General features: G+C 38.1%; 2 protein-coding genes across 2 annotated transcripts; both read left to right on the forward strand.

The window, feature by feature from the left end:
* The first annotated feature begins 3197 nt into the window (after positions 1-3197).
* On the forward strand, positions 3198-8466 carry LOC145992811 (uncharacterized). The gene is made up of 3 exons (XM_083129198.1): positions 3198-3255; positions 3849-4037; positions 7902-8466. Exon 3 carries the CDS (start codon positions 7988-7990, stop codon positions 8414-8416), a length of 429 nt encoding a protein of 142 aa, XP_082985324.1. The 5' UTR covers positions 3198-3255; positions 3849-4037; positions 7902-7987; the 3' UTR covers positions 8417-8466.
* Positions 8467-15443: 6977 nt separating this feature from the next.
* On the forward strand, positions 15444-21294 carry LOC145992812 (uncharacterized). Its single transcript, XM_083129199.1, has 2 exons — positions 15444-15495; positions 19768-21294. The coding sequence occupies exon 2, from the start codon at positions 19779-19781 to the stop codon at positions 21198-21200; it is 1422 nt and encodes a 473-aa protein (XP_082985325.1). The 5' UTR covers positions 15444-15495; positions 19768-19778; the 3' UTR covers positions 21201-21294.
* Positions 21295-26985: the final 5691 nt, after the last annotated feature.

Here is a 26985-nt window from a genome sequence, read left to right on the forward strand (position 1 = left end):
GTTTCGAATCTGTAACACATTATGGCCGTGATAGCATACTGGTTTAGGGGGCGTTCTGAGAGTGTTTTGTTGATTTATGCAGTGGTGCAACCTCGTTCACCGGAAAATATCTACTTTCGTGCCCCTATTTGAAATTATGCTAATACGTGTAGAACTTGTAAAATAACCTTGCGATTTACCACGTTCATTGTCCATACACAGCAATTCGGAACCATCTTTCTTTCGCAATTCGGAACCATCTTTCTTTCGCAATTCGTTAATGGTCTTCCTTTACGCACAACTCTCTTGCAACCTTGAATATTGACGTCAGACGAGGAATGCCTACGTGGTTAGGTTAGGCCTGTTAGGTTAGGTTCCATTAGCATACATACAAAGAAAAAATAATATTTTCGCTAAGAGACGCGTTACCTTTGTATTGCCTAAGATGAAAAAGGTCTCTCCTGTGACGTCAGAACACAATGTTGCTAGAGTGTTGTGCGATAAGTGACACCTATTCGGGTCGGAACCATCTTCCTTTCGAAATTGGTTAATGCTCTTCCTTTACGCACAACCATCTTGCAACCTTGAATATTGACGTCAGACGAGGAATGCCTACGTGGTTAGGTTAGGCCTGTTAGGTTAGGTTCCATTAGCATAAATACAAAGAAAAATTGTAAAAACAGCTCTCTCCTGTGACGTCGGAACACAATGTTGCTACAATGTTGTGCGATAAGTGACACCAATTCGGGAAAAATGGCTTGTTCCGAACTCGACAGGTGGTTCTAGTGAAAACACGGCGAGGCTGAAACACTGGCTACGAGGTTGCATCGTCTTAACACACGGAACATTGCACTCTCATGCAAAAAGCAAATGGCGTGAGCAGAAACAGCGTGTCGGACAGAGATTTTTGCAGAAAACAACACGCATTCACATTAAAATGGATCAAATCTACATTCAGGAACTTCCAAAACGCTCAAGAAAATGATTTCCCGTAAGTACTTTCTCCTGTAAATTTGAAGGAAATTTGAAGGAATCCGTTTTACCCATACGATAATGTTACCCAAGTTGCTGTTAAGTGCATTTATCCAAAAATAAACCTTATATTAAGGTGATACCGTACGTTTTGTTTACCACAACCTGTGATTACTGGAGTCATTTGATAACGACATGAGGAGCGAAGGTTAAATTCCTGAGCTGACTGAAAGCTACGTAACAAGTAATACATTGTTTACATCTCACTCAGCCGCCATTATATCTGCACTCGTGGTCTAGAGGGCGGTTCTGATTGGTTATGCTACGAAAAATGCTACAGAAATAGGATCAATTATATCCTGAGAAATGCCATGAAATATACCATGGCATCTTAAACGCCATAAGATATTTCACTTTACACGGTAACATTTTGGTTATGGCATAAATGTTAAGAAAAAAGCTAAAGCTAAAACTTGCTTTAAACTTATATTTCACCGAATTACAAAAATAAAAGCAGCTTGGAACTTTTATTGCTTTTAATTATGTACTACGCTCCGTACCTTTCCACATCGCTCACCTTTGTATATTTATCATTCCCTAAACAATTAAATTTCTAAACAACTGCGTAAAATGAGAAGCAGTAGCATTGTTATGGTGAAATTACAGCAGCATGTTGTAGAAGAAGCCAACAATTGTGGAAACAGATATCATGGCACCTATCCCAGTAAATATCGACGTCAGCATCAGGAGTATATTAGGGCACAAGAAGGATGCAAGAAGTACTGTTACCGCGACCGAGGAGGCGATTCCAATCGCCATACGCTTTCCAAGTCCGAAACGTTCCAAAAGCTCTTTCGCGATGTCCATGTGAAGAAATAGTCCCAAACTGCAGATTGTTAGCACTAGAAATATTGGCAAGTACCATGTTAACACTGCCAACATCATTTTTGTGAGACGTGGAGCCTTTCTCTGTGGTTTCTGATGCAAGTGTTCGGCTCGGTCACGTTCAAGAATTCACTCTCCGAGTACACATGAGATCACTACGAGCGCCAAGCATTTTGAAGCAGTTTGGGAAGTTCCAGCTCTGAACGGTTCATCCTGGCACGAACTGGATGCACTTGTGATTCTTAAGTTGCATCTCAAGTACGTTTACTAGTTTTCAGTTGCGAGTAAAGATGTTCTGCTTTGAGTTAGATCTCGATTCTTGAACTCGGCCCGCAAATCTTGCAGTATCGTTCGTCCAGATCAACTCGTTGCTTAGCACTTTAGTATTATTGGTCAGTACAGTTGAATTGTCGTTAATCGAGAATGTTCCCTATTTCTGGAAAGGTAAATAGCCAAACTAATCAACACCATCGCAAGCTCACTCACCGCTTTAACATTCCTCATATTCTTTTTTGTATTTATATTTTTTCTCAATTTGTGCAGTATATTTTCCACTTTTGGTATATCGCGGTGAGGAGGATGAAAGGTGATTAGATTAAATTGATAGAGACGCAAGAAACATTCAGATTATGAGTTCTCCACATTACAGCTTTACATGTGACTTCTTTTTAAAAATCTCTGATTTACTCATTCATCACTCATGCATTCATTTTTTGTCTAAAATGATTTCAAATTAAGCTTCACTGATTTTCAATCATATTAATTCGATCTCCCCGATGGCGTAGTGGTAATGTGGTCGCCTTGTAATCAAGGGGTCTGGGGTTCGATACCCGGCAAAGGTACATTGCACAGTGAATCCCACTTTAAAAGGTAGGTCCAGTCCCAATTAGCCTATATGTGCATAAAGTGGACTTAAAAAACATAAACTCAAACAAACGTCCCAGAAATGGAAATATAGCGCATCCAATGCGAATATCTACCACGTACAATAATGAAACCAAATTCATTATAAAGAAATATTAATTTTAAATAATACTTTATTCATGGTTTATCTTCTTACTGCGTAAATAGGACATTCCAATATACCATACTGAGCATGAGGCCAAGAATTCCTATACTCATAAGTTTGAGATCGTAATATGTATAATAGATCATTATAAGCTGTTGCAGTTACATTATTAACAAGTTATATCTTCAAGAAATAGAGATTGGACGAAAAGGTAAGTTCTCAAGTTTATTTTTCATCGACGCGTAAGAACTGGGGGGACAAATGATGGCACAATACTTTCTTACATTCATAACAAACACATTGCATGTAATAGTGACCAATCAGGACGACAGCTTTTTGAGTTTCCATGGTTTCATTTTTGACTCACAATGAATGAAAGAAACCTCACAAATTTAGGTGACAAATTCCTGGTAAGTTGCCTGCAGATATGGGACACTGCCGATGGCATATTGTAGATGGGGCAGTAGGCATTTCTTAAAATTGATTTTTTGACAGATTTTTACTCTCGTTGCCATTACTTTCGAATCTCAATAATCACAAACTAGTAATTTATTTTAAAGCTGTCCAATCCTTTAGCAAGGTTAAAATTCTGTTGTTTTTTTTTTTGTTTTTTTTTCATGTAAAGAGTAACTTCAAAAGAGTAAGTAGACAATCGTCACATGTAGAGATCAGAATTTTTTGTATATTTCTAGCATTCGGAGCAGGGGATGACCCAAGTGGTATCAGTTCTGTACTCTTTCCGTAGAAGCATACAATACTTTGCTCTTCCCAAGCATGGGGATTACTTTCGTAACATTTGTGGCTTTTCTACATTTGAAACTTGGAAGCGAGTCATATTTCGCGAAACATCCAATCAACAAGCGAGCCACTGACGTCATCTCAACCCAACACCAATCGCTTACCCTATTGCTCACGGTCTACACGCCCACTAGGCTCGCTCGCTAGACCCGGATAGTCTGCTGTATATGTACCGAACTGGCTCTACCAAACGTTTTCTTTGCAGGGATGAAACCTAATCGTCTTAATCGACGGAGCACGCTTGCAGTATGATGATCGCATCCTCCCTGTTTAGTTTCGTCATCGCCACTTCATCACGAGCCTGAGTTGATGATCAAATGGATGATTTCCCCCGGAAACAAGCCTAACGGTTTCTCCTCTAGGAAGTGAAGTTTTCAACTCTCACCGGATCAAGGTAGTCTCGTCCAGAGCTTGGTTATACTAAAGCAACTTTGTTTAATATGATTCGTCGGTGAACTTTAGGAATTATTAATGAACAAGGGAAGTTGAATCTGCTGACGCACTAGATGCAATCAATAATTTACTCCGAATCCACACGGAGTCAGTCGAGAGATAAACAAAAACGTAGTAGTTTAGGAATTCATGAATAGAGCCCGAATGTATAGACGCTGAGCAAATGTCCATGAGGACACGTAGAAATGTGTTAAACAGTTGGGGGGAAAACGTACTATACTAAAAGTAAAAAATAAGGCCTGAAATGAACTATCTCTGATATATCTGAACCAACTGCCATAACAGCAAAGTAAAATAAAACAAATAAATCATTCGATAGGTCGTCTGACTACCATGCGAGACACCCGGGTTCGATTCCCGGCGGGGAGAACAGGAACTTTTTCAACATGTTCAAGCGGCTCCGGCGCCCACCCAGCGTCGTATAAAGTGGGTACCTGGAGGAAACTAAAGTAAGAATCACGAACCTTCCGACCCTCTGTAAACAACCGTCTCACTTCGAGTAACGTATCATTCCGCACCAGCTGTTCGTGAATGGTGCGGCCATCATATGCTGCTCACTCGCAACCTTTAATTTTACTTAACATGGAAAAACGTATTCTAGCCCTTATTTTAAATGATAATCTCACATTGAAGTATAATAAATGTTCTACAAGTGATTAAATACGTGTTCTTGTTCAAGAATGAACATATTTTTCTACGTCAAACCTCCGATTTATCTGACACTGGGTTAACAGATCCCCCTTCCCCCTCCTCTCTCAGTATGACAGTGCCAAAGTTATACAAGACAGTGAGAGATTCGTTTCAGTAAATTCAAGCCTTTTGGTTTCATTGCTTCCTCTCCCACCAAATTATTGCCCAACATTGTTGACATGTAGAGTATTGTTTTCTCCTTTGCGCAACAAATATACCGCCAGTTTTAGCAGAAGCTAAACAAAGATAAGCCGGGGAATAAAAAGAGATTGTTTATCTTTCTCTCGGTTTCTCATGCACTAGAAAACAAGACGATAATGAGCACATTATTTACGCACGTCTCATGCAAGTCATGTATTTTCTTACCTTGATTCAGTAGTTCCTTTTTGAACTTGAGGCATTTTCGGCGCTAGACATCATCTTGTCTGTCAAATTTACTTCCCAAAAAGGAACTCAACGTGGCACAAGAGGCGATTTAACGTCGACTGCTAAAATTAGGGAGATCGTAATCAATCATCACTATCAACATCTTCCCTACAATGGACAGGACGGCTTTGATTGAAAGAATACGAAAGCACCTCGCATTGTATTGCGCTTATATCAAAACCGGTATACTTGTTTATACGAGCAAAAACGTATTTTTCTCGCGGGACTCACAACTTGACCCGTCGTTTCCCTTTGTTTCACCGCACCGAAAACACAAAGACGCAGACACACAATTACACTTGGACGCCAACTTCACCGCTTGCTCAGAATAGCACCGACACAACGTCACATAAACGTTAAGAACAACCTGCTTCTTGCCACTTTTCAAACGGCTGTATTTCCGAAAGACTACTCTGAAAACACGGGGAGACCTTCCTGCACGCATGGAAGTCGCCATGTACGAAACTGGCGCTATTTTCTTGCTGTTCACGTGATCGATTGTAATTTATACAATAATCACGTATTATTATTATAAACAGAAACCTTTAATGAAAATATATTTTAAAATGTATAATCCAATGTAATTTACACGTTTTTCTTCCATTAGCGTACTTTCATAGAACGGACTACATGATGCGGAAGAAATCCGTTATTAGGCTGTTGCCAACCTCAATACTTCTCACCAAGTCAAGTACAGAAACGGAAGTGGTATGTCGAATGTCGGTATATGATGGTGTGTTTCACATTGTCAGTGACGATCCTCCGGGGATGGGGGAGGGGGTGGGACGCAGGAGTAAAATTTATCTATAATCCGGATAGTGGCATCCTAACAATCCAGAATATTTTTGCGCGTGAAGGAGAGCAGGCTAGGGTGAGGGAGGTTGATTTAAAATGAACACCTCTCAACAAGAGAGAAGAAAAATGTGAAAATATTTAAAAATTCACCCCCAAATAGGTATGCAATAAAATGTGATTGCCTCAAAATATTTCTGTATTCTAGTCTTCTTTCCCCACTTTTATGCTTCTCTAAGTTGAAGTTTTAGATTCCCTTGGTGTCTTTGCTGCATAATCCAGCATTTTTGAACGGGATGAAAAGGACATACGCGTGTGTTTTTTGATGAAGTAACTTGAGAGATGTTGAAGTACACTCTGGAGGATACTGGAATATGTGACATTGAGGTGTAGATCGACCACGTTGTGACACGCACATTTGTCATTAGTTACGAGACGATGAGGGATAGGTGATATTTGAATTCCAAATTAGTTAGCCGCCCCCGTGACGGAGTGGTTAGCACATCGCGCTACGACGCCAGGGGTCCCTGGTTCGAATCGTGGCCTGGGCATGGATGTTTGTGAATGTCCATTCATCGATTTCATCATATCATCATCATTCATCCCCATCTTCGCAAATTAGCCATAAGTGGCACAAGAGGGGAAGTAAAATAAAGCAAATCAATCAAACCAAATGAGTTATTTACATTATTTTTATCCCATTAATAATTATTAATTTAGTCAATCAAATCATATGTATTAGCTTACTTTCATTATCTATAATAATAAATCATAACACTTTCAAACATCAAATAAATTTAATGAAGAAACCCCGGTTTCAAAACGTAATTTATCTCAATGTGTTACATTCTTCTAGCAAGGTTTTTTTAGTAAAATATGAGAAAAAATTAATCCTTTGGTACGGAACCGTCTTATTCCTGGGGGGTAAGATGTACATTTTGTATTTGATTTTTTTAAAATTTAGCGTTGCTTTTCTTCCACTTTTGGCTAATCCCGACGATGAGAATGAGTGATCGTCAGATGAAATTGATGAAGGGACACTCACAAATAACATAAATAACATTCATGCCGGGATTCGAGCCAGGGAACTTCGGTGATGAGCCTGAACGTCGGCCACCAGGCAAGATGTACATTTTTTTAATTATTTTTTTTACATACATTCGATAACTTTCAACAGGTGATACACTGCTAATTCCGCATCTGTTGACAATGTTTTTACACCTTGTAGGCTATGTGGATTATTTTTTTTCATAAGTTTGCAACACTGTTAGGGTACACGTGCTTTTGTTTACAGAAGGTCTTAAGTTCTATGATTCTCACTTTATGGGGGGCAAAGGCGGTCAGGGCCGTGGTGCTTATCACACCACCCCCAGCTCGGATGAGATCATGAAAGTGCGGGGCCCTAACCTCAGACCCCCTATCCGTCTTCATGACGTGGTGCAAAGCACAGGGGAGCACTTCACTTTCTACTTTTTTTTACGATCATTCTTAAAGTGTTTGCAGTTACTAGAGTAAGAATGTTGCGTGAAATATTTCAAGGACACCTGGGTTCGAACTCCAGCCTGGACATTGGCGTTCTTTGTGAATGTATCTTCATCGATTTCATATTATCATCACTCATCCCCGTCGTCGCGATTAGCCAAAAGTTGCAGAAAACCGACACTAAATAACAAAAATAAAATAATTTCCAAAAATTACTGACTGAAATAAAATTATATTTATATATATATAATTTTAGGTTAACATTCATTAATTAGGGTGTAGCACTGCCCCTCTTTCCGGACGTCCATGTCTATAAACTACATCCTATACTACCATTTAGTAAAAACAGAAAATAAAGTCAATGTGTATGCAGAACTTACATCTATCCTAAAAACTCTCTTCTTCTGCTTTTCAGATACTTCCCGGAAACATGCAAGCGCTTGAGTGTAATAAAAAATTGCACTCTGCGTTGCAATCTAACATAGAACATGAGAGCTAAGAATGTCACGGTACATTAACCTTACGGCGCCCACCAACAGCCATAGAGAAGAACTCGCAGTGCGTTCAATAATTCAGCAACCCACTCTAACCGGAAGTTCGATTACCTCAGCCACAATGGTTGCGAAGGAGGAGATCACAATGAAGCAACTTCAGCCTGAAGAAATGGCGGCTGCCAGTGTGATCGTGATGTTTTTCTCTACAGCTGTTCTTGCTATGGTGCTCAGAATTCTACGAATCACTGTGAGTCTACTGGAATTCGGAATCAACATAGTGGTGAGCTCCGTAATAACTGCCATCGTCTTATCGTTCGTGGTGGCTGAGTTCGCCATTGTTGTGAGTTCCATTCCATTTGCTCTGCTGGCATGTGCTTTGATGGTGATCGTTGGACTTCTTGTTCATGTGATAACTTGGCCTCTAAGGATCTCGTAAAGGGAAGACATTTTCTGATGAAGACCTGTAGAAAACTCATGTACACATAAAAGCACTTGCACATTTTATATTTATTTCCTTTCCTTGAAATAACTTGTCAGAACAAGTTAAATTTGTCCAGCCGGTCGCCATGGCGGAGTGGTTAGCGCACCATGCTACGACGCCAGGGGTCCCTAGTTCGGATCCTGACAAAGTGGCACAAAAGCGAAGTTAAATGAATCAATCAAATTTGTTTACTATCCGCAACTAAGCGAGAATAGTTTGTAGCTCAAAGCTCTAATTTAAAGATTGCTGGATCGTTTGGTTGATTGATTAATTAAATGATTGATTAGTTTGTTTTGTTTTACTTCGCTTTTCTTCCACTTTTGACTAACCGCGAAGATGAGGATGAGTGATGATATGATGAAATCGGTGAAGGAACACTCACAAAGAACACCTATGTCAAGACCGTAATTACGACCGTAGCGCGCAGTGCGAACCACTCCGGCAAACAGGTCAACTTTTCGTTCTTGTCATAACTTGTCAGAACAAGATAACCAAACTTCTCTACTATCCGCAACTAAATGAGGATACTTCAAATGATTGATTGTTTCGTTGGTTGATTGATTAATTGATTGATTTCGTTTTATTTTACTTCTCATTTCTGCCACTTTTGGATAATCGCGAAGATGAGGAGTGAGTGATTATATGATGAAATAGATGAATGAACATTCACAATCAACACTCATGCCTAAGCCGGTATTCGAAACCGGGATCCCTGACGTCGTAGAGTGTTGTGATAAAACCACTCCATCACTGTGCAGATGAATAAGTCAAGGGAAGTACATATTCAAAGAATATATATTATTTGTCGAATTTAACAATTTTCTAAATGAGTTACAAACTAGTACAACTAAGAAATACAAGTTTTGTTTGTTTTAATTGTTGTTTCAAGTTCACTTTATGCACAGAAAGGCGAATCGTGACTGGGCCTACAGTTTAAAGTGGAATCCGAACCACTGTGTGCCTCCACTGGGTACCGAACCTGGGACCTAAAATTACTTTCTCTATTAATTAAACGTAATTAAAACTAAATGAACGAGTAGTTCATTTGACTCTTAATTGGAAGGATGGATGGTTTCACAGCGGTGGAAGTTGTGAAACGAGGAAGCAGGAAAATGAAGCTTCTCTCATAAATAATTGAGATGGCTGTTCGTGTTCACCATCAGCAAGTTTTCAAAATTGTTTTGGCACTTGGTTCAGATATCTTCAGCTGCGAATTTCCTTTGGATCATTTCCTCTCTCAGCTCAGATTTGGCGAAGCGGTATTATGGGAAACAGGAATGTCCATTTCACACTTAGACAACCAAGCGGCGGCGCTGGATTCCTCAGTTGTGTTGCCAATCATACACGTGCGGTGAATTTCTGCGGGGAATTTTATTGATGAGGTGGACACACGTTCAGCAGAGAGCTATTTTAAAAGCAGCTAAGACGTCAGCACATATGAGATTTGTCCCTTGATGCAATGCGACACAGTTCGCTGACAAGATATAAGTTACTACCAACGCGCATTAAATCTAAAATTGTAAGGTCATGTCATAGAATAGAATAGAATGGCCTTTATTGAAGCCGGTGTGTTTCGGCTTCTTTTGCAGTTCTTACAACCAACCCTTGTCAGACACTGGCTTAACCAGGATTCTTTTTCGGGGGTCTGAACTTGTGAATTTCGATGGTGTATAGGTGCGTTCAGTGGCGCATGAACATTTTTCATCTGGGTGGGGGTACAAAATTCGTCCTTCATGTGTGGATGTGTACTATATTATAGAATATAACGTTGGGGAATGGAAAATTTCATTTTGGAAGAGCACACACGATTTTCCAGTTTTAAAATCGAAAGTGTACATAATACATTTTATTTCTTTATCTTTTAGAATTTATAGTTATTTTAAAAAGAGACAATTTCGAAACATATAAAGTTCTAGACATCGTTTTGGGCTCATTTGGAATGTGATGGGAACGGGAAATCAGAAGTTTGTAATTTGAAAGTAGCAAACAAACATGCATCTATTCATTTTAATGTAGCGTGCGATTCCCCCTGTTTTGAACCATCAAACCTCTGATTATGAATGACACATCTCAACCAGGGATCATTGTTACCAACCCATTTGTAAACTACCTAGGTATATCGTACTGTGGTGTTCCAGTTGAATTCAATTAGGTTTACCGCACCATAGCTACATTCAAAAATTTCGTTACCCAATTTATGGCAGCTGTGTACAGTGGTGCCAATTTACATGGGCCAGTTTCTTCCCAAAATGCACTGCGTGATGACGTAAAGTTGAATATCATCAATTGTAACTCTACACGATGGAAATGAGTAACGAAAATTTAGGTAAGAAATATACTAAGAAATGTGCAAGTAAAATTAAAACAAAATATTTCACACAATTGAGCGATTTGGCAGGAAGGAATATCTTTTTAAAATTATCACTAATGCCTTTTTTATATACATTCCAAATGTATTGAATTGTATTTCAAATCACATGATTACAGAAATGACGTTTCATACTAAATAAATCCCTTTTAATGTGACTAACTTTAATTTCCGATCAATTATTTGTGCAGAGTAATATTTAATAAAGTGTTTCTTATGGTTTAAAGATTATGCACTTTTACCTCGTTAGTGAAAGTAGTCAACGTCAACATATCAACGAATTTAGTAATACCGGGACTTTTATACGGCGTAGAATTTTTGAACTCATTTTCCGAGCTTTCTAAACATATTAGAAATTTTTTTCTTCTTCATTAAGAATAAAGATGGGCTGGGCGATATATTTGACCAAACTGCTTTTGCACAATGAAGTGTATATTTTCCAGATATGTTGTATGAAGAAACTAACTGCCACAATACTAAGTATAAACAAACTGCATACTATACACAAGGAATGAACTAAACATTAATAAAACTAATTTCAAAGCCTTTTTCAAAGGATTTTTAGTTAGTAATTGAAATTATTATTAACTTCATCAATGTTAAAAGTTTGAAATTGTATCGTGAATTATAGTCATAGTAAAACTTGATGTGGTCGGAAGTTACCCTTTTCATGGCACTAATGAATGTGCATCTAAAGACTGTGACTAACCTCCTTAAATGAATCTTGGAGAGAAGCTAAACGCAAGTATTTCGTGTTAGAAATATAAATAAGACTGTAACTGTGTTCTTTGTAAAATGGAGATGAGTGAGTAAGCTTCATACATATTAAGTGTTTTTACAAGCAACTGTTTCATCAAGTGGGAACATAATATTAGAGAAATGTGAAAATGATGTTGATCAATATTGACAAATCTTTACAACTCAGAAATGCCGGAATGGCAACGACAATAATTTAGGAATGTATGATGGGATTTAAAGTATAAACCCTTTGCAATATAATTGTGGTAGAAATTCTGGTACTTCTAGTAACTATCATGTGACAACCAAACGTGTATACCGTAATGAAAAGATAACTAGAAGAATACGAAAAGGTTACGGTTTCCTGCCGGAAAAAAAATTCTCTCAGTAACAAGACAGGAAGCTCTGTACTCTATTGCTTGCATGAACTTGGATCACGAAAACTCGCTAGCACATTATTTAAAAAAAATCGGAAAACTAAAACAGAAATTATATTTCATAAACGAAACCTAGCCTAAACCAAAGAGTTTGTAAAAGTTAGTTTTGAGTTTATTTTATGCTCATAGAAGCTAATCGAAACTGATCTACAATTTAAAGAGAGATCCAAAGCTATGTACAAAGTACTTCCACCAGGGATCGAATGCGGGATCCATTCATTACAAGGCGACACACACCTCGGGGAGATCCTCCTAGACTAAACGGATCAGAATTATAAATGATATAAGTGGGTTGCATTTTTAATATTTAATGTCGCTTCTCTATAATCTTAATTAGAGATTAATTGCAAGAATGATGAATTGACGAAATAGATGGGAAAAACCGCCATAGCAGGTTCTCGGTTCGAATCTTGGCCTTGGCATGTGTGTTCCTTTCTGATTGCCCACCAATTATAACCCCTTCATTCGCAGTCGGTACTTTGGGAGTACTGAACGATATATGACTAAAATTAATTTGTTGAGTGCCTTGTATCTCTTGCCAAATATGTTGTATAAAGAAACTAAATGGCACAATACTAAGTGCACTAAATACACGGATACACCCTAACTAAAAATTAATTATATCTAAATCAAAATAACAAGAATTTCACTTCGTTGCATGAGGAACGTAACTCCAAAAATGCTGTTTTCAGTTTTGTTGAAATAATCCCCTCTGAAGAGCTATATTGGAGCCAGATCTCCACTTCTGATCCTTAGTACTAAGGTGGAGTCACGCATCTCCAATTTACTGAATATTTTTAAGAGTAAGACATATTCCTAATAATACATAATTTCCACTCTCCAATAAATTTGATAAATTGGAGTTACGTCCCTCTGGTTCTCACACGACGAATTATTCTATTAAATTAAGATATTATAAGAATACAGTTCTGACAATTTTATGTAGTAACGTATTGCAAAAACCATATTTCATAACAATAACAATAACAGTCGACCTTCACACCTCAAAACCTCGGTGAATTATTACTTTCAGTTCTCAAAGTTTCTGCACGTTTCATTCTCATTATCTTAAAATTAAGTCTTGAATATGATGATGACCTCTAAAAGACACAGGTTCTATAAACAAATCATTTCAACAACATGCGACGTTCAAGACATCTCACTTTAGATTGTATAGCAACAATGTATGATGGGACATCCGTTCCTGCCCCCAAAGCAGATTAACTAGTCCTCCATAGTACAAACCATATTCCATATTTGAATACTTTCCTCTATATTGTAGTTGTATATTTTGCTATGTAATTACTGACAATATCAAGCGTATCCTGTTGTTTGAACATTACATCCGTTACTTTTTTTTCTAGGATACTTCAAAAGAAAACCCTGTTCATGAATTGGGCCGACAGTAGCATTAACATTGTTTCTCAACAAATACAAGTTTTTGAGTGAAGATTCAATCGGTGTGTACCTAACAGGAGCCGAGCCATGAGTGATTCAAGGAATGAATGGTTGCATTTCGAAAGACCTGGCAACACTAGAAATTCTCGTCTTTCCTTGAGGTTGTTGAAGTATTTACCAGCTGCCTTCCTAATAATTTGTGTGATCCTACATGCGCTAGTCATTGGTTTAGTAGAGTTTTCTGTTGCTTCTCTACCATGGTTGCAATCTGCCACACAAACTGTAATAGTTGTACTGGGTAAGTTTGTAGAAGTTTTGTGTCTGGGCTTGTAATGAGGATTCCAGTCTTGCTCCAAGCTGCTTCACAATTAATATATTTGCGAACAGACATGGGCAAATATAAAGTTTGTACTCTTTCCTGTTTTCATAGTCAAAACAATTTTAAAGAAATACTTGTATGACATTATCATTTGCTTTCATGTATACATACATTGTAGCAATAAAACAACATTAAACTCTTGGATCGTTATGTCTTTTATCGAATGAAAATTATGCTGTGAATTCTTCAATAAGTAGGGGAGACCGGGGCGAGTTGAGCATGTTTTTATGTTTAAATTTCTGCAGCTCTTAAAAATTACTATCTACTATTGATGAAAAGCTACGAGCAATACCTGTAGTTTCCTTGACCAGTGTGAATTTTTATTAAACCATGATGCTAAAACTTGTAAAGTTATTGCTTGTTTTTTCGAAGCGTGTCAGTATTGTCAATTCAATATGGGGTGAGTTGACTATATGTGTAATTCTACCCCATACATGGTTTGGAATATTTTATTTCAAACAATATACTGCCTTAAAAATTACGGATTACAAAAATGTTTTCGAATGAACAGTATCACATGAGACATAAATGTTCCAATTAAAAAAAAGTTTACAACAATGTTTACTGATTTTTTTACCCAGTGTTTATTGTTATATTACAAATACAAACGCAATATACTGTCCTATAATCCTAATCTAATATGTATTATTAAAAACAATGTGTCTATATGCTAAGATGTTTCTGATAAGAACAATTTTCTCAATAGTATTGTCAACTAGCCCCTTCCTTCCTATTGTCAACTCACCCCGATCGCCATATTGGACTTTCTGGTCATGCCACTGATAAATATTGCAGTTTAACAAAGTATCCGAATATAGTATCGGTACAATTTACCATAGTCTTCTGAATAGCCTTAGCATAAACTATATGCTTGCTTACTTTGAAAACGTATAAGAAAGAATATAGAGTTAAGAAAATTTACTTCGCAAGTAAGAATTGATGTTATTTGTCATGCACTAGAAACTTTGTGAACAAGACACTCAACTTCTTAGTAGTGAGTTGGTTCTAGAGATGACACATATTCACAGTAACCTGCAATGTTGCCAACTCTTGACTGGTGGGAATAAAATGAACTTTGTCAACTCGCCCTTATGGGCAACTCCCCCCGGTCTCCCCTACATACACATCTTTGAAATTTTCATCTTGTTGTTGGAGGCTCTTTTGTGTAGGAGTTAGGGTTTTGTTAGAATGTAAGTCTACTAAGTGTTTCTAATTCACAAGTAAATGTTATCATAACATTTAGTGACGTAGGTTGTTAGAAACAATGTTCTAAGGTACATAGAACAGCAAGGCAATAGGTTAGTATACTGACTGGTAACAGATAAGTTCCCCATACAAATTTAAAACTCCCTCCCAAAATGAAATCACAAAATACGCCACTGAGTTAGGAATTCCCCCCAATGCAAAAAGTGTAACTCCCACTGTCCAATTAAGACTACAAGGACTTCAACCTAAGTGGATACATGTGTGAGAAAACCATTCTTCAGTGACAATGACATTCATTTGAAGGCCACGTAACTGAATTCGATAATTACCCTGGACAATCGCTCATACCTAAATAAATTCGAGCTTGGACCAACCTGTTTCCGCATAAGTTCAGCGTTGAGGTAACAATCACTTTGTGGCAACAGTGAACTGTTTTTGGCTCTCCCAGCAACACACAATTATTTCTTTCCTTCGTTTTGAGGACATAAATTTTATTTTTTTAGCACAGGTAAAGTAAATTTCGCTTTAAACTGTCAATATTAACGAGTTAGAAAAAGTACCTTGTAAATAGTAAGGACAATTGACGGTCTCTTTTAAATCAGTATGGTAAAACTTAATCGACCATTTATCGCATGACATGTAAATATGTCAATGGCAGTCAAGAAGAAGTGGAAAATGCAAAAGTTAGACCAGATCGCGTTTCAGTGGGACAATCTTCCATCTCACAGAACGAAAGGCCAGAAACCATACAACAGTTCGAACACCAACACAAACATAGAGATAATATATTAGAGTGATTTTAACTCAGCGCGCAATAAATCCAGAGAGACTCTTTTGACATACTTCGAGAAAATGTCCATTAAAGTAAATTCATACTCTAAAGAAAGCGTTGCACTCAAATATTCTGAATACTGTAGTATCAATAGTGTTACTCTTACTTGATTTTATAAAAGCCGTTGTATCGGAATCGGCCGATACTAGTGGTATCGGTATTGGAAAGTATGGGTTGGAATTTATTTACCGATACTGACAGATACCTACCCGACATTTTGATCTTGCACGGAGTCAAATTATCCTCAAAATTATTCAAAATTCGAAGTTTCCTTTTATGTTACACCAGTTCTGTATGGGGAAAAATTATCTTTTTCATAACATAACATGGAATTTAATATTCTGGTGTAATTCATGAATATTTTAAAGCAAAATCTTCGTAAATTGATGCACATACTACTTTGAGTGGAATACTTACACACAAGTATTAACCAATATTTTGAACAACTTTCAAATATTGCAATTTTCAAGTAGCGGTATTGGTATGCGTATTTACAAACGCTATAGTGCTGCAGAACCTCCATCGATACCTGACTTCTTATTGGCTGTCATTCCGAAAATTAATGTGTTTAACGCTAGAGGACAGGGTTCAGATTTACATGGTAGATTTCAGTAATCCATCCCAACAAGATAAGAAACCCCGTTAAACGCAGGTTGATATTTGAGGACAATTGATGTCTTGAAAGACAGAAAAGTAAAACTTTGAGAAAAATTATCTTCACTTTAAGAAAACAACATTTTCCGTCGTTATGACCAGAGCTAGGAATTTTAGGTGCAAAATTTTGCCAATAAAGGTGCAAAAAAGGTGCCAAATTTTTTACAAAAAAGGTGCTAAAATAGGTGCTAATTTTCAGATGTAAAATTTATTGTGAGCAGTGCATACATATATGATTCAACTTGTCTAGATAAACACAGAGTATTCTCTGGTTTTAAATCGTTTAATATAACTACGTAAAGAAATTCTCTAATACATTAGAAAGCGACATAAAGGAAAACATGCTTCTTCTTACTTGCTTAGAATTAGTCATCTAGAAAACTGTTAAAATAGATTACATTCAAAATGTATTATGTTCTTCTGAGTGAGGCTACATCTGCGGTCACTAAGCAGATACTTGTAAGTTGAAAAAGAACGTTCAAAGTCAAAAGACACAAGTGGTGCGTATTTTGTTTCCAACCGGTAATCCACATCCTTGTTGGTTGCAACTTCTTGAACATCAGGGTTTTTGGCTAAACTTTGTTCTAACTTCTCTTTCCCGACCCTTTGCAGCTCTCGTTGCACATCCATAAAAAAAAAAAAACTGCTTCCTTTTCAGGACACTGCTCCTCCAGTTTTGTGATTGCAGTAGTAAGGAAAGAGAAGCCATGTACAATATAGAGTTCATCTTGCAATTCCTGTTTAAGTGCAAGTTTTTTTGGCTTTTTCTACAGCTGAGGAATCACTAGGCAAAGCATCTAAAAATTTCGATATTGTATGGAAATGATTGCAAATAAACACTGCAGCTTTTAACCATGTACCCCATCTAGTGAGGATGGGAGAAGGTGGTAGTGGAAGTTTCGTAATTTCTACATACTTCTGTATTATAGAAGGAGCCTTTTTCAGTATTTTCTTAATGCTGGAAACAAATTCGTTCACATACATGTATGTATATTCATCTTTAAGAGCTTCACAAACTCTATGCAAGCATGAACAATGCAGGTCACATTTTTAAGTTAGGATACATATTCTTCAGATTAGAAAATGCAGCTAACATGTAAGATGCTTGGTCTGTAAGAACTAACCACACTCTATCATATTTTACGCCCTCTGGCCACAATACAAAACATGCATCATTGAAACTTTGCATTACACTTGCATTATCTGTTTTGCCGAGAAAATAAGTTTTTATAAGCATGGATTTCACTTGATGTCCATTGAGAGATGCTACTAAAATGTTCAAAACGTACCTGTTTTGCCTATCTGTGGTTTCATCTAGTATGAAATAGACTGGATGGTCGACTACTACTTGCCTGATCTGCGAGATTTTAGCTTCATAAAGAGGTTGAAGGTAAGATTTCCTTAAGGTGCTCTCATCTGGAACTGACTTCCCAGTATATTTTTGCAAATATGATTTCATGACAGGATTGTTAAGTTTCGAAAGAGGTATTCCGCACGCTATAAATGTCCTTGCTGTCTCCCTGAAAAATTCATTTGTATTTCTGGAACTCGAAGATGCAAGCGCCTCACCAATAAATTGCTTTTGCTTCCCACCTTTACCATCTCGTAGTTCTATATTCCTGACGTGCTTCCCAATTTGTAGATGCTGCACAACCCGAGTGCGTTGGTGTTTGTCATCAACAGCAATAGAAATATCACACACATCACACCTCAGAACAGATCCATCACTCTGAATGCCATCACCGCTAAACTGTTTAACAATGTCCTGCAGTTTCCCAACATTTACTTTATGTTTTGGCATGGTGAACAAGCAAATCCGATGCATCGATCAGTCGATCACAGACTGCAGTTACCTTGCTCGCTGAGATGGGAGAAGGAAACGAAAACAAAACAGCTTTCCTACAACAATTCATAAACAATACAGCATAGGAAAAAAAGGGCACAACTTCTAGCAATTGTAACGCGTCATTGTTGGCACTGTTTAAAGTCTGCACGCTTACTACATTAACATCCAAGAACTGAAGAAAGTCGATTCATTGTTGTGCGGTAAACAAGAATCGCGTGCCAAGAAGACGTGCCTCGAATATGGGTGGGGTTAAACAGCGCGTGAGTTGTATTAAAAAAAATGATAAAGATGCAAAATGGGTGAAAAGGTGCAAAAGGTTCTGAGATTGTGAAAAAGGTGGAAAAGGTTCTGAGATTGTGAAAAAGGTGCAAAAAGGTGCAACCGAAACACCATGAGTAGAGTTCAATACATGCTTTTATTTGGGGTTGAGTCACTTTTTTACACATTCTCACACAAAATAATTTAAGGTGCAGCACCTAAAATTCCTAGCTCTGGTTATGACGCCCCTATTGTATATTTATTTTGTCATGTCCATGGTTGATTATACAGGAATGGCATTTTAGTTCTATGAAATTTATCTCTTTCCGCGAAAAGTCAATTCCATATCCACTCATATTCACACCCCCACATCCTTAACTTTCGATTTCCTTTCAATATAATGCTATGTATGATACAATAGAATATTCTACAAATCATGTAAACATTTTAAATCGTGTCATGTAGAGGTAGTTTTATTGCATAGGCATTTTTACTATATAGACCATCAAGCTATTACTTGTCTTAATAATGAACTAAATGAAATATTGTACGGCTTAAATGTAACCCTATTAAGATAATAAATAATAATAATAATATATAATGCAGTAATCGTTTCATAGCCCTTTCAGAGATATTCAACATTATTATATTTCGATGGCTTCGTATTGATTTTTATCACCAGAGAATTATTTTCTTACTGTTTCTCCATACAAAACTATATTTCTTCACACAATTTCGACAATTTGATTACAAACTTTATTACTGAATAATCACGAGTCTGACATTTTCATCCTTATCACTGTAAAGAAACACACGAAGAATGATGGTTACGGAACATATACACTTCCGGTGTGCACAGTCAATAAGAAAGCGTTATATCCGTCTGGTTCTGCAGCACTGGAGGGTTTGTATATGCGGTATCGGTTCAAAGTTGTATCGGCTCAGGCCTAGTTAGCACAATGCGCTACGGGTTCGAATCCCGCCCTTCATCAATTTCATCATTTTATCACTCATCCTCACCTTCGCAATTATCCAAAAGTAGCAGAAAAGCGAAGTAAAATTAACCAAATCAATAAATCTTGTGGGCAAGTTAGGTAGCATATAGAACCTAAGATTTCCAGTTCACAGCACTTTCCTAGACCTTAGATATGCTTGAAGGAAATAATGCACTTCTCTCGTCATTTCCTCAGCCTGTTTCGGAATGCGAAGAAACCTCGAAATCAAAACCTTGTACTATGCTTCACTTCAATCCTTTTGCAAAGTAGTCTTCTCTGCACGGGAAGTGGAACGTGGAAGTGTCTCAAATCAATGGGCTCTTGACAAATTACCAGCGCGCGTCGTCACAGATCTCATGGAAGAGGCGGTGCTTCGTTCCGACGAGCTGGACGCCCTAAACAACCACCTCTTCTTCACCCCTAGCCTTGAGGAAGCGTTCATGTTCTGGTCGGACGAAGACTTCAAGATCCTAACGCAAAGGTGCTCCAAGCTGAAGAAGCTCATCATTTGCGGAGGTCAGTCTTTGTTCTCAGGTCGCCGAATGAACGTTGAGTTACTTCTAAGTCACCCGAACATCAGAAGAATCATATACCACGAACCTTGCAACAAGGTACTGTATCACTCCTCAACCCATCGCCTTCCGACACTGTACAGCGACACCTTCGCCTGGTATGAGGATAGATTGCTGATGAGTAAGTCTTCAAAGACAGATGGCAGCATCGTCGAGCTGTACTTGTCCGAAATAGCCTTAAGAACGAAAGATATTGGTAAGATTCTCGAGATCTGTCCTCAAATTCGTGTACTGAAGAATCCAAAGCTTGTGGATGCTCTTTATAAATTGCACAAGGGCAAGAAATTGAAGCCGAAGTTCCGTTTGAACAATCTGGACATGGAGGCTGTACGTCGTTTTGCCAAATCTAGCGAAGATATTCTTGCTGCTGTCGATTTGAGCATTCTCCTGTGTCCAGAAGCTACAGTTGTCTGTTTCTATCTCAGGCATAAGGTGTCTCTAGAAGATATCTGTGAGAAACTAATGTCCATGAAGGCTTTGGAAGCACTACGACTTCACCAAATCAAGAGCGTCAAAAATCTGGGAAATAGTCTGTGCGTCCTGCTTGCAAAACATCGAAATTTGCTTCGATTTCTTTCGATCGACTTCTGCGACAGAATCGATATGAATCGAGTCCTGGATCTGTGCCCGAAACTACAGTGCCTTTGCCTAAAAGGTGACAGTCATGAAGGATATAAGAATTCCGATCAGAAGCTACAGAACCTGAGAGAGTTGTTATTGGTCAACGTGAACACGTCGGATATATTCCGATTGAGCAGTTTGCTGGAATGCAGATCTCTGACAATCGTGGAACTGGCCAATGTCCAGCTGGAAACTAAATTCTTGGACAAAGTAACGACAAAAGGATACTGGAAATGTCTGAAGGTATTGGTTGTTCAAAACTGCACTAATCTTGCATTCAGGCATGTCATCAACGTACTAAGAGCAAAAAACCATCTCATGACTCTCTCCATCTACGCATGCGAGAACATCAAGGATCTTCAGAAGTCAGCCATTCAACGATACATATCCAAGCACATGCTGAACGTTACTTTCGAGACTTCTGCGTATTGTTGAATGAAGTGAAACATAAAACTTTTTACTTTTGTATTTTCGCCTTGTGCATTAAAAATGTGTGACAGGTACAAATCGAAACCAAATAAATAACTATATTCGTAAAATCAATTGAATGATTCTTAAATGTCTTAGCGTCATTTTGCGCGAATGTAAGAATCCTTTTAAAATTAAAAAAACTAAAAAAAACAAATTTACTTTGTATTTCTTTAAACATGTACAGTGGGATCCATGAGTATTACCGTGTAAATTGTCCATGACTATTTTCATTAATGTTCCTCATACATCCTGTGTGTTTCTAAGCAATGGATTTTTATGTATTCTGGTGCAGAAGTTGTCAACAGCTTGCTTTGAGTTTTCTTTTAATTCTTGAAGCTCTTATTTGGTCAAATAAAGTGTACGAACATGGTGATGGACAATTTGCACGGTAATACACATGAATCCCACTGTACATCAGCCATAACCACCTACATTAATCTTAGAAAGAGTGTTTGCTCACACTGGAAAGAATGTGTAATTTTTCGAATGTTCATAACACAAACTTTTAGACTTCAAACACACTTAATCCTGAGCCAATTTATTTCTTGATAGTGAGTTCTCATACTATTCAGATACTTTTCTTCAATTATTTACAGATTTTATTTTAAACGTCAGTTTTTCAGTGAGTATTAATTCTTTCTCATTCTTTTCAAAGTCCCTATTAATAGAATAATTTCTTATTGTATCTTAAATTACGAAGGATGAAATATCATTCCAAGGTTTACAACAATTACGTAACATTTCACGTAAGGATTGAAATGGATATGTAGTTCCACTGTCAAACTTGTAAACAAGAATATCCATGCAGGGACTGTGTCAATGGAATGTGTTTATCGATGTTTATCAACAATCACAGGTTCGTATTTATTGCACTGCGTTGTGTTTCCATGACCACCACATTTGTTTACTCCCATTTCCAGAGTAAGCAATGAAGTGAAATATTCAGTGACCTGTGTTTGACCGTCAAAATTGTTCATATGTCTTCTCGATACAGTGTACATACTAGGTATAAATAGCGTTATGTGGTGCTGGCATATCCGTCACGTTACTATTGATTTCTTTCTTAATGATAAATACAATAAGTAAGCTCTTAAAGTAGTCTAACAATGACCTTAGCTAAATTTGAACCTCCAAATAAATAACTATATTCGTAAAATCAATCAAAACATTCTTAAATGTATCAATAGAGATCTTACTAGTATGTAGACATGTTTACCCTTTATTTATTCGTATCGTATTTAAATATAGTGCTAGTCTTCTTCTTGCTGGTAACGTGACTCATCTTAAGGAACTTTTAGACAATCCAAAAACATTGTTTAAGAATCTTTCCAAATCCAGGAGGAACTTATAAAACTTATCATTTGAGATTCGAAAGCTAGAGGCCGACACAACGCTGTACATTACAATAACGTAAATACGATGTACGATATTACTTAAAGTGTAAATCACCAACCCTGAGACCTTCTGTAAACAAACCGTCTCACCGATTCGGGAGACCTTCCCGCACGCATAGAACTCGCCATGTTGAAAGTGGCACTACTTCCTTGCTGTTTGTTCACATGATTATTTTTAGAAAATAACCAATGTTATAAAATATCATTATGTACACAAATCTCTAAGCTCATTGAAAGTTACAATGCATATTCCTACAAAATGTTCACACTTATCTTGTCTTGCCATATCACCAAGTTATTTTACGAAGTGCACTATATTTGGCGGAACAAAAATCGTTATTAGGATGCTTGTCAAAGTTTCCAACCGCAATAAATTTACGAACTTTCTTTGTCTTGTTTTGATCATCATCATCAATATATTTATTGGACTTACAGCATTGCATATGGGTGTTTATGCCCATTATATATTTTATTTACATAACATACAATTTACATAAAATCTACAAACAAATTTCAAATACACTCCTATCTATATCAAACCTTAGAAATATACATTACCATGTTATATCAATTTGTCTAAAAAAAATGGAAGTAAAACATATTCAATTCGCATGCAAGAAAGAAGGCAAATTTATGGGAAATGATTACTGGTGCAAAGAGTTAACCATAATGGTGAAGCAATAAGAGCATTGGGTTTAAAGTGAGACGTCATTTGCGGCAGCGTATCCCATACTACAAATTGGCCGTTGTTTCACCTTACGTAATGAATCCTGTACCAACGCTGAATTTTCGTGTGGATTATTTTACTTCTATGAGTTTGCAATGCTTTCTGCATGCACGTGGTTTTGTTTACATAAGGTCTCAGGGTTGGTGATTTGAACTTTAGATATGTTACTTTACGACACAGAGGAGATACACATACATACATACAATACATACTGATTAGCAGTGGCGGCGATGAGGGGGGGACGTGGGGGGGGGGCAGTTTCTCGAGAGACTAAGTAACGAATACTTGACCATACTTCATTCAAAACCAAAAAAGGAATACTTCAATCAAAAGCTAAAGTATTTTGAGATGTACTCTCTATAAAACATCCATAATTTATTATGAAACGATTTACACGTAATATGCAAATTATCTTCAATTCGTTTACTTTAAAACTCAAATACAAGCAATTTTACTGAATAGCACTGAAATATTGCTATTTCGAATCCACGATCAACATATTTTCGCTGCTAGCAGCTACTAAAAAAAATGCGAGCTGTCACGTACATAATCACAAGTGTGGAACGAATTACTTTTTAATGCAAGGTTTAAATTTTGCTCATCAATCTTGTCAGCTATGTCCGCATTTTTCATATTCCTCGTGTCGTTTATATGAATAATATCAGGACATAAATGTTTTAAATCTAGCCTCAAAAGCATAGGATTACGCTTTTATCCTAAATTACATTCTTGCTTATGTGTGTGTGTGTGTGTGTGTGTGTGTGTTCAGTACATGCGATTATAATAGCAACTGACAAATATAGATTTGTAGATATTAATTAAAATATAACCAGGTAGATGCATGGTAATGGTTCACTGTTAAAAATGACAGTCAAATTTAATTAAATCAATTTATTCCCATGTTATATACTCGGGCGCCAAGATTTGCTTCACAGAAACAACTGTTCTGTCATTATCACAATTCTTTAAATCGGATTTATCTTTTTATCTCAATAGTATAATATGGTGTGTGTAATTCTGAAGCACGTATGTACAGGTAAAGCGTGTAAATGTTCTAAGCTTTCAAATTGTCAGTTTTTCATGCAATCAACGTTGAAATAAAAAGGAGGCTCTCTTCTTACGGAGCAAAAGTACGGTAGAAAAGATAGCGGAAGGATACAGACAATGCTCGTGCAAGAATTCTATATCCATAGGTTATGTAAAGGACCATGTATATGTCCCTCCTCTTCCACGTGATGTTGTGGAACTCAAAAGAAGAATTGAGCAAGTAACAGCTACAGTCTCGGAAGACATGTTGGGCCGTGTGTGGGAAGAGTTTGATTATCGCATCGACATTTGTCGGGTCACATATGGTTCCCACATAAAGTGTTTGTAAAGTGAGTGTTGTTGAAAAAACTTACAACTTTACTCTTTGTAATGATGTACTTTGGTACTTTGTAATGATACTCGTTTGGCTACAATAATTTATTTAAAGTGTTCCCGGACTTTTGTTACACGCTGTATATATATATATATATATATATATATATATATACAGGGTGTTAATTTTAACTTGACATATCAAAATAGCGGGAGTGATATGCATGTGAGGAAAATTTGGTCCAAACAAACCATGATCCTTGTCGGGGGGGGAAGTTAATGGCGTACAAATGAGCCCCCGCACAGGGCCCCCCTGGGGGGCAGGGGGGCACGTTGTGTTTTTCAAATAGGAACCCCCGAATTTTGTTTCATTTTGGGATTCGCGGAGTCAAAATAAATAATAATTATGCTTGACATGGGTGCAACAACATGCGAAATAAAAAAGATATGGCCATGTGTATGGTTGGAAACACGTAAATGTCGTGCATGGAAAAACGGTAACAGGCCCCCACGAAAATACGACGAATGGCGTGTGCAGAGGAAAATTTCATTGCTGTCGATGGTGTCATTGAAGAGTGGAAGAAGTACCAAAAGAAGAGTGCGGAGGGGTTAGGAGGAGGGGGCAGCATGCAACGAACAAAGTGGAAATACATCTGCTGGATTAATGCAGATGCCAAGGATATGAGGGAAACAAAATAACGAACTGTGCCTGTGCCAGGAAAGTGAAGGGGTAGGGGATGTAAATCGTGTTTCCAGAACTCACACGAAGAGTATGTTATCGCCACCGACGTTGTCGGATCAGCTGTGTTATCAGACGCCAGCCACACGTAAGTTACAAACTAGGCCATTTCACCTTGCGCTGAAGTCAGCTCTCTGTGCCCGTGTTTGCTTGGGGAAATAGGTGGTTATTGGGCGTGAGTTCTTCAGAAGGTTAGTTGACGTGCCCGTGTTCGAAGTGAGTGCAGGGTAAAAGTGCAGGTATACCTAGGACGATGGAGAGTGTATCTGTGGAAGACAGAATTGAAATGATATTCGTGTATGGTGAATGTCGACGGAATGTGGACAATGCTGTCACCGAATATGCCAGACGCTATCCGAACAGAGTGCGTTCGCGGTCGACTTTCGCCAGGGTTGTCAAGCAATTTGCAACAGTAGAAAGCGTGTGTCCGCAACAAAGACGGCGTCGAAGAACTGTCACTGGGGAAAATAATGAAATCGTTGTATTAGCTGCAGTGGCGTATGATCCCCATTCCAGCACGCGTAACATAGCTCGCCAGAGTGGGATGTCCCATGTCAGTGTTTGGAACATACTCAAGAGGCACAAGTTTCACCCGTACCATGTGTCCCTGCACCAGGAACTTCATGGTGATGATTTCCGTGCAAGGATGGTGTTTTGTGAATGGGCACGTGGACAAATACATCGAAATCCGGCATTCTTTCGGGACGTTCTGTTCTCCGACGAAGCAACATTCACAAACCATAGCCAGGTTAACCGGCACAACATGCACTACTGGAGTGCCGACAACCCACACTGGTTGCGTGAAGTTGAACATCAACGCCCGTGGTCAGTGAACGTATGGTGTGGCATCATGGGTGACAAACTCATTGGTCCGTTTTTCATTGACGGTACATTGAATGAGCGAAAGTATCGCAATTTCTTGCAGGACGAACTACCGATATTGCTGGAGGATCTAAGCCTTGCACAGCGACAGGCCATGTGGTATCAGCATGATTGTTGTCCGGCGCATTATGCTGCCATAGCTCGGGAAGTATTAACGCGCAAGTTCCATCATCACTGGATCGGACGACGTGGTCCTGTCAATTGGCCGGCTAGATCACCAGACCTTACTGCGCCAGATTTCTTTTTGTGGGGTTTTCTTAAAGGAATGGTGTATCAAACTGTACCCACAACGCGCAACGACATGATGCAACGAATACGAAATGCTTGCACACAAATTGATGCCGCCACACTTTTGCGTTGTGAACAGTCATTTCATGCAAGAATAAATAAATGCATCGACGTTCATGGTCACCATTTCGAGCATTTGCTTGGGTAAGGCATGTATGCCCACGCACCACACCACCCCCACAGGTGAGAGGCAAGGGGACTCACGTGAAACAAGCACCCCACAGGTGAGAGGCAAGGGGACTCACGTGAAACAAGCACCCCACAGGCAGGGAGTCGTAACGTAACGAAATGGAACGGTATTTTCAATTACGGTTTCCGTTACGTTACAACCAGAAACGGAATAACTTTTTTCGTGAACAG

The sequence above is a fragment of the Lepisma saccharinum genome, chromosome 9 (assembly GCF_977018435.1).
Source record: "Lepisma saccharinum chromosome 9, izLepSacc3.1, whole genome shotgun sequence".
Taxonomy (NCBI): Eukaryota; Metazoa; Arthropoda; class Insecta; order Zygentoma; family Lepismatidae; genus Lepisma; species Lepisma saccharinum.